Below are 13,569 nucleotides of genomic sequence, written 5' to 3' on the forward strand. Positions count from 1 at the left end.
GACTTGCTAACCACCACAAAACTAGAAGATGAATGGAAAAAAATGGTGATGGTGCAATGTGAAACTCCAAAATTCACTAGAAAGTAAATAAATAAATAAACGATTTCTGTAAGTAAATAAATAAATAAGCATAACCATTGGTGCCACCGATGCATAAACAAGTGCCCCACATGGGCCACCCCGTTTTAAAAGTCCTGGACACAGCTCTGATTTTGACCTCAGACCTTTGGGTTGGCTATTTTTTTAACAGTATTTGTGCAATATAATGAGTAAACCCTAATGTGTGGTTATTGATTCAGGATCAAACCTCATGCACTCCAGCTACAACACAACCACTAAATGGCCACTGCTAAATGATTTTATTTTGACATAGGTATTCTGCAGCAGCCATATAACGTTTTTTCATTAAGCGCAGCAATCACATCATCCAGCCTACAGAAGCCAGCAGAGGGCAGCCACGAAGAGCACATGTTCAAAGCAAGTCAATAGTATCACTGTCCTCCTGGGGGTGTTGTTAATCCTCAGCAGCAGCCTCACGAGCTCACCACACAATTGACTTTGTGCCTTTTTTCCAGAGAAGGTGCGTTTGTATTAGAGTACCATTGTGCTAACTGAATGAATGCCCTCTCTGTTGTGCTGCATACTGAATTCTTTTGATGCTTTGTTTCAAATGTCCACCAGTCTTCTCAGATCTCCAGCCAAGCGAGCAGATCGAGCAGCTGACCTCTGGTGAACGTCTGCTGCATGCAGGAGGAGTAAGATGACCTTTCGGGCAGCTGGTGGCATCCTGTTTTCATTAATCAAAGAATGAAGAAGAGCCTGATTTGATTTTAATCCCAGCTTGCAGAACAAACAGGACTTTCATTTGTGATGGCCTTAAACTGTTTTCCTCACAAGAATTCTCATTCACTTATTTTCAGGCTTTTGATTCGCTTGTGATGAAGATGCTGCTGAACAGTTCCTAAATACAGGACAGGGACCGGAAAGTTGTGCAGCTTTCGTTTATTGTACATTTGCACCTTAGTTCTTCTGATTTTTCATGCAATGTTGGCTCTTTTTTTCTGATTTCATTCATTTAAAAAAACACTAGAAATTAAAAGAAAAACTTGCATATTGAGTTCAGAGAGAAAGAGTAGAAAAACTCAAGTTTCTGCGCTTTCATTATGAAGCATCGTAGATTTCCATCAGACCCGTAGAGACCAACAGTGATGGATTAACTCAGCCTCTAACGAGAGAACATGTTAGTTCTACTGCTGAGTAATGAAGGCCTCGTCTCGTTTGAAACATGCAATTTAAGAAATACTAAATGCCCATCAGTTGGCTCTGTAAGCAACACAATTAAAAGCAGTCATTTAATAATCCTCACAGGAGAAAATCTTGTTCATATGATTTAAAGCTGTTCAACAAGTAGGGGAAAAAATGCAAGTTAACTGCAAATTACATGATTTGCCAGGGTTATGCTAATAATCTGATTTATGTTTCAGTTTGAAAAAAATGCTCTTATTTGGGTTTGACTTCCAAGTGTTGTTTACATCCTACCCTGTGGTGGTGTTTTCAAAAATCATCTCAATTTGAGATGGAAGAGCAAAGGCTAAACACTCTGCATCAAGTGGCACACACACACACACACACACACACACACACACACACACACACACACAGAAGCATGGAATCTGCTGATATTTTCCACATGGTTCTGTTTTCAACATGAAACTTCCCTGAAAAATCACATCCCCATGGGGAGCGGTAAGCTGCAACCGGGGGGGCGGGGGGGGGGGGGGGGGGGGGGGGATTAGGTCCCATTTTTTGGTATTACCCGTCCAGGATTTGAACCCCAATCTCTCAGTCCGCTGAGAGGGTGGTATGTTATGTTAACTGGTACACTATGATGTCAGCTGCAATGTCACTGTGGCATAAAAAAGCAGCCAAGCCTCAGCCCCGCGTCTGTAGTGAGTTGGAATAGCAAGTGTTTATGGCTTAGCATCGGTGATCTCAGGAAACTCACAAGTTATACAAAACAATATGGCTCTTTACTCTGATGGAGGAGGTGGAGAGCAATCCTCCAGACTAGGACACGTGCTGGAGTTTCTTGTCCAAGCGTGTGTGTGTGTGTGTGTGTGTGTGTGTGTGTGTGTGTGTGTGTGTGTGTGTGTGTGTGTGTGTGTGTGTGTGTGTGTGTGTGTGTGTGTGTGTGTGTGTGTGTGTGTGTGTGTGTGCGTGCATCACTGCCGCAGGGCTGCCCTATTGGTCCACCAGGCAATGCCTCCTTTTGGCACATTTTTAAACAGGAAATGTGGGCGGAGTTTAACTCCAGTAGGGGGTGACTTGCTCCTTAGTTTGTGTCCACATCCATTTTGAAACTAAATAAAGAAGTAAACCTACGTCTGTTCATCATTGTGGGCTAACAATTAAAGTATGGTAATGTACCAATATTATAATAATAATAAAAATATAATTATAAGAAGAATAATAATAAGTAGAAGAAGAATAGAAAATAACTTAACTTGACCCTCAGTTTATTCTGACTGTTTTTCTTCCCTCAATAAGAATAAATGTTTTTTGCTGATTGATTAAAGCAGCACACATCAAGCTGCAGGTCCTCAGCCGCTCTCTCAAAGACTCAAATCCCTCTCTTCCACACAACAGTCCTTTTGTGGGTTTTCTGTATTGTGCGGCAGAGTTAAGCTTCAACTTCAGGGATTAAATAGAAGCACATGATGATTCAGCCCCGTGATTTGTCAGTGAGCGCGGGGCTCATGGACTCAGTCATTTCCTCTTCTGTTCTTTTCTCCCTTTTCTTCTGTCTCTAACACCACAGCCCGTCTTTCCTCTGACCCTGCAGTCCGGGATGGCCTCCCCTCGGCTGGAGACTTTCTGCTGCCCGAACCGAGATGCAGCCACAGAGTTCGTGGTCACCTTCCAGCCCGTGCTTTTTGGGGCTCTGACTCTGGGAAGTGCCGCTCTAAGCCTCATGTTTGCAGTTCTGCAAATCCTGCCGAAACGCAAAGGATACAGAAGACTCGGGCAGTATCCTCTGCCGAGGCCCGCATCCTCCTCAAGAATATTGTTCATCATCAGCATATGTGACATACTGGGATGTGCAGGTAAAGGCGAAAGTGGTGACCTACTTTTTTTCTGTTGAAGCTGAATGTACAAAAGAGGCGTTTTTTACAGTGCTGCACGCTGTGCTCCGTTACACAAGGACATTCCTTCTTTTTAACCCCTTTGGTGCACAAGTTTACATGCAGTTTTAGGAGAACATAAAAAGAACCTTCTTGTAAACAGAAAGGAAACATATTTGCGTGTGAGCATTGTGGAAAACCAGATTTCTGAGGCTTTCCTCCAAAACAAAAGCATGATTCCCCTCTCGTGGGTAATAAAGTGACTCATAACAGTTTTGTGTAAATGGATGCAGAAACAGTTCTCAATGTATTTTTTTAAACGGCCTTTATACGATCTGTCAAACTGCTGCACCACATGCACGCTGATATGTGAACTGTTCAGTCATCACCGAGGGGAAGCAGGTGAAGTCATGTGTTTCCACACCCAGCGAGATCCATTCAGGGCTGCAGACTTTCACAGCTTGAAGCACGCTGATGACACAGCTCAAAATGAAACGCAGAACAGCGTGAAGTCCGCGTTGCATAAAGGAATTTGGGAGAGATCCTTATTTATTTGTTGCCCCCCCCCCCCCTTCTATAAAAGAAACACCCGCTGGAAATTCATAATATTTCCATGATGCAAAGCTGCCATTAAACAAAAGGACTCCCTGACTGACAGTAATTATTTCAAGCACTTGATGATAAAGGCTGAGAAAAGAAATTTCATGGGTGTAAATGTTAATTAAAGCCAGATTGTGTTGGCTTCCTCTTTTCCTGCAGAACGTGCCAGTTTGAAACTTCCTCCCTTTTTTTTCAGGAGTCATCATCAGGTCATCGGTGTGGCTGGGCCTTCCCAGCATCATCGACGGCATCTCAGTGACCAACAACACGGACGTGTTGCCAGAGGTGTTCTGCGTTGGCAGCGCGGTATGTGTGATGCTCTCAGCTGCAGCTGCACGTGCTCTGATGTGAGCTTTGTGCAGGACAGAATATAAAAAAGGGATGTTGTTTCTGTAATCCTGCATGATTCTGTAGAAATAATCTAGATTTCATGGAAGGAGATTGTCATTTGCATGCTCAGCACAGTGTAAAATATCTGCTCTGGAATGTAAATCCAATATTTAGAGTGTGTGCTGTTGTTCTAACTTTATATTTTATTCATGCAGATGTGGATCCAGTTGTTTTTCAGCGCCTCGTTTTGGTGGACCTTTTGTTATGCTGTTGACGTCTTCCTGGTGGTGAAAACCTCAGCAGGGATCAGGTTCTGTCACTTTTCAACTCATCATCATCACCTAAACGCCTCTTTCTACAGAAAACGGGGGGAAATGCAAACCTGTTATGAAAAGCAACATTTTTAATCCAACTGAATGTGTAAAAAAATCTACCTTTTTCTCACTTTGTCTCATGATGCAGCTAAGTAGGGCAAGCCCAGTTGTCACTTAATAGATTTGATCTCAAAGCAGATATTTATAATTTAGCGCTTCCAAAAAGTCACAATAAAGATGTTTGCTATCTGGAGTAGGATACAATTTAAAAGTCAGCCAATAATGTTTCAGGTGTCTAAAACATCAGTTTGAATTCATCATTTTAATTTGTGTCTTAAAATATTCTTCAGAATTTTTTTTGTCTATAAACAATATGAATTTTTTTATTTTGTTCTGATCACTAATGCACGTGTGTGTGTGTGTGTGTGTGTGTGTGTGTGTGTGTGTGTGTGTGTGTGTGTGTGTGTGTGTGTGTGTGTGTGTGTGTGTGTGTGTGTGTGTGTGTGTGTGTGTGTGTGTGTGTAAGTCCATCCCTGTCATGTTATGTTGTCTCATAAATATGACTTAGCTATCTCATACTACTAAGATCATTTTTTTAATCAGAGTGGCAGAATGGGCTTCCATAGTGATATGGAGGACACTATAGGGCCCCATAATTGTTATTGAGCTACACTGTCAACAATTGATTCAGCACTTTTACCTGTAATCAGTAATTTTATGCTTGAACATGATAAACAGAACACCTGGTCTTATTTTTCTCCACCAGATCTGTCCGTTTTTTGACAAGAAAAATCTTTAAAACGTATTTCTTTAGAAAAGATTTACCCTGAGAATATTCTGAGTGGATTTTCATTGGAAGAGAAAGAATGTTATTATTATAAATAAAACAAAAGTCTGGTCCAGTTAAATGTCATAATGGCCTGCCATACTCTGTTCTACATTTATTATAGAAAGTGTTTCCCGATAGAGCTGTAAGATGTTGCTCGTACAGTTCTTGTGCATACTTTCCCTCTTCTGTCAGAACAAAACATTTGTTTTCTGTAAAGAAAAAAAAATTCTGCACAAGACCCAGAGCTGCAGCATGTGCTGTGACCCCAAGTCTCATGACCTACTTGTTTCTTCCCCATCAGCACCATCGTCCTCTACCACATGATCACATGGGGTCTGGCTGTGCTGCTGTGTGTTGAAGGAGTGGCCATGCTCTACTACCCATCCATTTCTGAGTAAGATGCTTTATTCTACCAAGGATCCAATTAAATTGAAGAATTTCAGTGAAATGAAAATGTGACATCTGATAAATGTCTGTTTTAGTTGCGAGCAAGGCCTCCAGCATGCTGTCCCTCACTACATCACCACATACGCTCCAATGCTGCTTGTCCTCATAGCCAACCCCATCTTCTTCAGCAGGACCACTTCTGCAGGTCTCTTTAAACTCAGAGAAACAAAACAAAACTGTCTTTTCTATTTATTTGCACAGGAACAAAACAAATGACTCGTGTGTTTGCAGTGACTTCTTTACTCAAAGGACGACAAGGAATCTACACAGAAAATGAGAGGCGTCTGGCGACTGAGATAAAAATACGCTTCTTTAAAATAATGCTGGTGTTCTTTGTTTGGTAAGTTGAGTCTTCATTCAGATTTTCTACTGCACTAAATTTCAAGTAAGATAACAAAAAGTCTCCAGAAATAAGTTTAAATAATTCTGATTTTCTATGATTTCAGTGTTTAAATGGTACCTGTTATGCAAAAAACACCTTCTGCATTCTTTTGTGCAGCCATGTGAGTCTCTACGACCTCTACGGGCACTCCAAATGTGAAAAAAAACCTGTTTACTGTCAGTGTTTGGTTTTAGGAATTATGTGCCTAAACAAGTCATTATAAAATGCTGCCATTTGTGACATCACAAACAGGGAAAGTAGAATAGAAGCACGTTTCACATGCAAGAGAGAACTGCTGCTAGAGGAGTAGCAGCTATATGCCAAGCCTGTCCCAATAACTGAGCTTCTCAGCTGATAGCAGCCTGGGTGGGGCTGGGTGGGCATGGCCAGCAGCGGCTCGTCTTCCTTAAAGTGACAGACATGAAATTTTTCAATGTGGTGAAGTACTGAAACTGTCAATTGTAAGCAGCTGTGTGAGAGGAATTTACTGAAAAGTGCATTATGTATTATACCAACCATAGAAATATCACACCATTTTTTACAAATCAGTTAGTTGTTCACTTTCTATTACTATGTTCATTCCCTGCTAAAAAACAATCAGCACAGACCAGCTTAGCTGGTCACCAGCACATGTTGTTTTGGTGCTGGTTTGGCCATTTTGCTGGTTCAGGATGGGATGGTGGTCCAGCAGCCCATCACCAAAACACAACATGTGCTGGTGACCGGCTAAGCTGGTCTATGCTTGATTTTCCAGCAGGGAATATTTTAATTGCCATCCATTCATTCATCTATTCATCCGTTCTCTTGCACTTATCTGGGGCCGAGTCGTGGGGGAGGAGCCTAGAGGCCCAAGCTTCCCTCTTCCCAGCCACTTGTGCTGATTCCTTCAGAAGAATCCTAAGGTGTTCCCAGGCCAGCCGAGAAACATGATCTCCCCAGCGTTGTCCTGGGTCTCCCTTTAGGTCTCCCGCTGGTTGGACATGCCCAGAAAACCTCACCAGAGAGGTGTCCAGGAGTCATCCTGACCAGATGCCCGAGCCACCTCTACTGACTTCTTTCGATGTGGAGGAGCAGCGGGTCTACTCTGAACCCCTCCCAGGTGACAGAGCTTCTCACCCTATCTCTGAGGGAGAGCCCAGCCACCCTAACTAAGCTTTTGTTGGATGCTTGTGTCCATGATCTCATTCAAAGCTCGTGACCATAGGTGAGGGTAGGAAAGCAGATCGGCTGGTAATTCTGGCTCAGCTCTCTCCACCACGGCAGATCGGTACATCGCCTGCATCACTGCAGATGCAGCACCAATCTGCCTGTCGATCTCAGGCTCCTTCTTTCCTTTACTCGTGAACAAGACCCTGATACATTTAAACTCCTCCACTAGAGGCAGGACCTCATCCCTGACCTGGAGAAGACAATCTACCCTTTTCCAACTCATAGAGGAGCTGATTCTCATCCCAGCTGCTTGACACTCGGCTGCGAACCGCTGCAGCAAAAGTTGGAGATCACGTTCTGATGAAGCCAACAGGTTCACATCATCTGCAAAAAGCAGAGACTCAATCCTTAGGCCACCAAAACGGCTCACCTTAGCAGCACTTAGAAATCCTGTCCATAACAGTTATGAACCGAATACGTGAAATGCATTTAAATTAAATGTTTGTGTTGTTTTTTTAGTTGGGCTCCAAATTTAATCAACGAGAGCCTCCTATTTTACCTGGAGATGCAGGCAGACATCAGTGACAGCAGCCTTCGAGACATCAGGAATGCGTCCCTCACCACGTGGTTCATCATGGTTGGTTTTCAAAGATCTACGAACAAATTGACTTTAAATAAATGTTTACCATCATTACTAATTCTATAGTACACTGTACATTTTTCAGGGAATACTGAACCCCATGCAGGCTTTCCTCAACACGCTGGCTTTCCATGGCTGGACAGGCTTGGACGTTGACCTCAGCCTGCAGCGGACCAGGGAGCTGGCCTGGGACTCGGGCTCTACCTCGGTGCCTAACGTGGCTGGCCAAAACTCAGTGGTGGGAACAACTCTGCTTTACCAGAGTCACATTCAGGAAGCCCAGAAAATTGGAAATGGACAGCAGCACTCTGACGCCATCAGTGTCCTCTCAGAAGGTAACAGGCCGTCCAGTGTTGCCAGCAGATCACTAGTTTACCAGGGCTGGTGACGCTGAAATATGTTTCTAATACCAAATGTTGCTGACGACTTGCATAAAAGTGCATTTTATGAAAAATTTTATGAGTTCCAGCCAAACCTGAGTGGTCACTCTGAGATTTATTCACTGATATTTAGACAATTTGCTGACAGCAGATTAACAGGGAAAAGACATACCCATCTGCCCCGCATTCGGCATTAATATATAAATATAGCTGAAACTTATGCAGTTTAATGCAACAATCCTATGATTTACGACTCTTGTCAGCTGTTTAATCGTCTACTTCCCCTTTCATGGAGAGCTGGAGCATTTAAATGTGAATGATGCTCACTTTGTTGAACTTTGAAATGAGATTTGAGGATACATCATTTAAAGGTGTGGTTTACTCATATATTCAATACATTTGCAGTGTTCTCTAGTGTAAATGAATGCCTTATTAGTCGTTTAAAACGCTATGATGCTCCTGAGATGCAGACGTTTGCTGGTGCAGAGGTGGGCTGAAGACAGCGCGATTGCTCAATTTTATTATTGATGTGCACACACCTCACTCCTGATTGGCTAACAGAACGCCACATTGCAAAGTAACTATCGCCAAGACACTTTCCGCTCTCTCTCCTTTCTGAATTGAATTCTTTATTGTCATTATGCAAAGCATGACGAGATTACGTACGTAGGCCTCGTCTGGCACGGTGCCATAAACAACAAACGTAAAAGCCACATGTCAAAACAGCTTCCATAAAACTGCCCTAAAATGTTCAATAAGACAAGGCAAAAGAAAAAATAAACAACAACCGTAAATGTGCATAAAACCACAGTCAGTCAGTACAGGGGGGTGCAGCAAACTCTTCCCCTTTTAAAAGAGAAAAATAATGGAAAAGCCCTTCCTGTGATCAAGAAGAGCCATTTAAGATTCTCCATGCCCACAGGTAAAAGCTGTCTATTAGTTCTGCACCTCAGGGACCTGAGGTGTCTCCCTGATGGAAGCAGTTGTAATAGCTGGTGTCCTGGATGAGAAGAGTCTGCCCCAATTCGCTGTGCTCTACTTAGACCTCTGGAGCTGGCGATGCTCTCCAGGGTGGGCAGGGGGCAGCCGATGATCTTTCCAGATGATCTAATAACCCTCTGCAGAGCCTTCCTGTCTGCTGCTGAGCAGGCAGCAAACCACACAGTGATGGAATACACCAACACGGATTCAATGGCTGCCCTGTAAAAGGACACAAACAGTCTCTCCTCCGGATGGTTCCTTCTCAACACCTGTGGGTGGGCGTGAGCCAGGATAGGCGAGGCCATGAATGCAAATTCACAGTGTGACATAGATATGTGAGGATTTTTAAATCCGAGCATTTCACCATCTGTTTTCTGTCAGACGCTAATGCAGGAGATATGTGTAGGAGCCTACATGAAAAACTCAGAGTAACCGATTACAATGAGAAATAATACATTTTAAAGTCAACCGCACCTTTAAATATATATTTAAATCATCAATGTTGTAACATTTTACATTAAACTGCATCAGTTTCAGAAATAAATACCTCACCAACTTGCAATTCTGTGAATGTAAATGTGCATTTACTGTAACCAGCATACCAACTACACTAAGCTATAACATTTTGTGCATCATGTAATCAGTACCCAAAGAAAAGTGATGTTCTGTCACCAGGATCTCTGACATGACAAATATACATTAAAAATAAAGATTATTCTAAAGGACGTATTGTTTTCGTTTATTTATATAGCTCTGTATGTTTCTGTCAAATGCAGCAACATAAAGCATAAAAATGTTAAACCAGCATTTATTAAGACAATCTTAAAAAAGATGCTGTCTGCAGTCACACCCAGTAATCTAACCTTATTTTGTCTTGCTAGGTTCAGAGTCTAGTACAGTTGAAATCCACATTTCCAGCGAGCTACGAGGAGATGTAGACGCTGACGGGGAGTCCTTGGAGAACTCTGTGAGGCGCTAGCTGGACTTGTCAACCAGCCAACTCCCTCCACTTTGCTGCATTTACTTTGTTCTTTTAGACCATCTTTGTTTTTATAGATTTCATAGATTATCTTATTAGTTTTCTATTTAATTATTTCTTCAACTTTTATAATTATCTGCACTAGTAGTACTTTGCAGATGCATAAGCTGAACCAGTATCAGATACACCTATGTGTCAGAGGCCTTTTTTATCATCACCTCATGGCAGACGGACATTTAAAGGTGCAATAAGTGGGAATTCTACAGTAAAAATGATCACAAAACAGACTGTCTCAATCATGCTGGAAGGATGGTTACATTGAAAGATTTTTTTCTTAACCAGCTGGGTGGTTGCCAGCTTTAATCCTTTTTAAAAGACCAGGGGGACATGGTTCTTGTTTACAGTCTGACCCTATGGGGTTGGCCACTCTGTGACAGCTAATGCTGCAGAGCCAGCATCTGTATTTTGACCCTGGCTGGCAAAAAGAACCAATGTCGTGGAAAGAACAAAGGCCAGTTAACAGGAGCGGCCCAGAAGTTGTTTACTCTAAGAAGCCACAGCATCTTTTTGTTTTATGCTTTATTTTGGGTAAAGAAGGCAAGCGGCCAACATTAAGCTAACAATGCAAACGGTGAATTAGAAAAAATAATTGGTTCTAAAAATAGCTCAAGCTACTTTTTTCAGTTACCAGCAGCTTGATATTACAGTGAAATGTATTTATCTACTGATAAACTTTCTGTTATGACTCATCTTCTAGAATCTTCTAGGGCTGATCTACAGCCATGAAACTCACAAACAAGACGGGTCACAGAGCTGACTCCTTGGTTTAAATTGACTGCAGTACCGACATTTGACCACAGGATATCACTGAGTGCATTTACATGCAGCCAGTAACCCTTTTAAAACCCGAATATTCACAATAACCCGGTTCCGCACGGCCATGTAAACACCGCCAAAAACCTGGATATGCTCATTACCGGGTTTTTAAAAACCCGGTTACTACACCTGGGGTAACCCTTTTCTAACTCGAATATTCGGTCGTGTAAACGCATATCGGGATATCCCCATCAAAGCGTGTGTTCTGCGCATGCTCTGTTCACAAGGAATCTTGGTCTTTTGAGTAGCGAGATGTCTTGTATGCGCCAGAACACCGGAAGTAAACAACAAGTTGGGAGCAACATGGCGAGTCGCGGCACAGCACCACACTTTTGGAGTGACGAGGAAACTCTTCATCGTTCTGGTGAAAAGTATGAACATTATGTCTTTTGTTGACGGCCAAGAGTACAGAGACAGCGAAATATACAAGAAGGTAACCGCATATTGCGTCTTGACGTAGTCCATACGTCCTGACGCTACACCAACGTCCGCATTTAAATCGGGTTATGCAAGTTAGGGGTAACTCTTTCTATTCATGCTTGTAAACGGGTTATTCTGATCAACTCAGAAACCCGAATACCGACCTTAACCCGATCATAACCCGGATATTGGCTGCATGTAAACATAGTCATTCTTACTTCATGCACCTTTAAATGCTTAATTGAGGGGGAAAAAATCTTCTGACACATTCTTTCATTGGAATGCAGAGGTTCTGTGAAGCTGCAAAAACACTAAAAATGCATTAAGCAAACTTTTTTTTTCGTGTCCTGTCTGGCTGTGAAGCAAACAGAACTGATGTCTGAATGCTGGTGACAAGCCTAACAGATTTACTCTCAGGTAGAGCATCAAAGCGTCTGCTTTTAATGTCACGCCTGATACTTAAAACTTTATTGTTATTGTTTTTTGAATGCTTGTAATTCCGACCGGACACGGAGACAGAGGTGAATGAGAAAGGAAGACACGGGGGGGGGGGGGGGGGGGGGGGGGGTCCACAAAAACAAACAATCAATGATGAACAAGAGTCTGCTTCTAGATCTGCAGAAGGAGAAAGAAAAAAAAAAGAAAAACAACACACAATACAACAGGAGCAAACAATCACTGCGTCAATCTGATGAGGAAATGTTAAATCAACATTGTTTTACTGAACAATCACACGATAATAAATCACAGTGCATTAAGTGCCCACCACAGCCTTAAGACCTGTGTTGAACGTGCCAAAGTCCATACTTATTAGAGCACCATGTGAGCACCTGTGGGTGTACACGCACTTGTATATGTAAGGATTCTCTATAGGAGTGTCCAATAGAGAGTGTGAGGGGCCTCAGGTCTGCCCCCAAACATGTGTAGGAGATGGAAGGAGCTCCAAGTCTCAGAGATCCAGGAGCTGCCCCAGAGCACAGGGACTCCAGGGAGACTGCAACCAGAAAAGCCCCTGCCCCCCTGAAGAGGCGCAGAGGATTGCACCGGGGGGCCACCACCAGCAGCCAGCAGAGTCCCGGGAAATATCAGCGGCAAGCCCACAGGCCCGCCTGCAGCCTCCCACCCCCTAGCAGGCCGAGCCCGGGACCCAGCAACCCGGGACCCAGGGGTGACCACCCCCGCCGGGGACCCAGACCTCACCAGGCAGCCACCGGAATTGATCAGGCGGACGCCAAAAATCTTAAACCCCCTGACTCGGGAGCCGCGAACACTCAGGCAGACCAAGGCACCGCACTCCACACCAGGTGTGGCAGGGGGAGGGGAGACGAAGATCTATATCATAAAAGAAGTCCCAGGAGAAGAGAGGAGTCAAAGGCCCCACCTGACATATACAGTCATACCCAGACACAGTAACACACTCCCTCCCTCATGCTCACACATACACATACAACCAAAGACTTACAAAAATGCACACCGAACACCCACTCATGCTCCCCATACACACCCTATTCACTCTGGTCCCAGTACTGCTGTACATAGGGTACAACCATTACTGGTTCCCAGAGTTCGACCCTTTCTGCTGGGGTGCTGATGAGCAGGCTCCCCCGCCCAATGCTGAGCGAAGCAACCCACCACCCCAGACCCCAACTAGACGGCCAGATCTCCCTCCTTGCCTACAGCCCCGGGAAGCCAAGCAACAACAGACATGTGCAAAGACCCCTAGTCATCCTCCGCCTGCTCCAATATAGTGATAGTGCGTGTTGATGAGGTGTATTCCATGGCTGTGGTGAGCGGGCATCGTCTGGCCTATGCCAGCTGATGCCACCACACCACCCCACTTGCACCCAGAGCCCTCAGTGTCTAAGTGCAGTTTAAAATTGGAAGTGGGCACCGGCACTTGGGATGAGGCTGAGAAATCCCCTTGCCAAATGTGGTTGAATGTGCTCACTCCCAAGGCCCTAAGTGTGTGTTGGTGTGGAATGTCGTTGGTGGAAGTGTTTAAGGTGCAAATAAAATTGGGGAGCAGGTTGCCACAGGAATGCGGAAATGGGGACCATACCCGCACCCCTGATTTGTCCACCCTCCAAGGTCTTATGTGCGTTTGTGTGATGATGTGAGGG

The 13,569-nt window shown here is 43.8% G+C and overlaps 1 protein-coding gene across 1 annotated transcript; it reads left to right on the forward strand.

Moving 5' to 3' along the window:
• Positions 1-2,631: 2,631 nt before the first annotated feature.
• Positions 2,632-11,785, forward strand: gpr143 (G protein-coupled receptor 143). Its single transcript, XM_015966353.3, has 9 exons — positions 2,632-3,104; positions 3,919-4,028; positions 4,268-4,362; positions 5,497-5,589; positions 5,678-5,787; positions 5,874-5,982; positions 7,693-7,810; positions 7,899-8,148; positions 10,056-11,785. The coding sequence occupies exons 1-9, from the start codon at positions 2,849-2,851 to the stop codon at positions 10,151-10,153; spliced, it is 1,239 nt and encodes a 412-aa protein (XP_015821839.1). The 5' UTR covers positions 2,632-2,848; the 3' UTR covers positions 10,154-11,785.
• Positions 11,786-13,569: the final 1,784 nt, after the last annotated feature.

Source organism: Nothobranchius furzeri, chromosome 14, assembly GCF_043380555.1.
Source record: "Nothobranchius furzeri strain GRZ-AD chromosome 14, NfurGRZ-RIMD1, whole genome shotgun sequence".
In the NCBI taxonomy this organism is placed as follows: Eukaryota; Metazoa; Chordata; class Actinopteri; order Cyprinodontiformes; family Nothobranchiidae; genus Nothobranchius; species Nothobranchius furzeri.

What these genes read in the sequence shown, in the direction of transcription:
- gpr143 (XM_015966353.3), top strand. Translation starts at nt 2,849, where the DNA reads ATGGCCTCCCCTCGGCTGGAGACTTTCTGCTGCCCGAACCGAGATGCA. An exon ending in TGACATACTGGGATGTGCAG is followed by an intron (nt 3,105 to 3,918) that starts GTAAAGGCGAAA and finishes CTTTTTTTTCAG; the next exon opens with GAGTCATCATCAGGTCATCG. An exon ending in TCACCACGTGGTTCATCATG is followed by an intron (nt 7,811 to 7,898) that starts GTTGGTTTTCAA and finishes TACATTTTTCAG; the next exon opens with GGAATACTGAACCCCATGCA.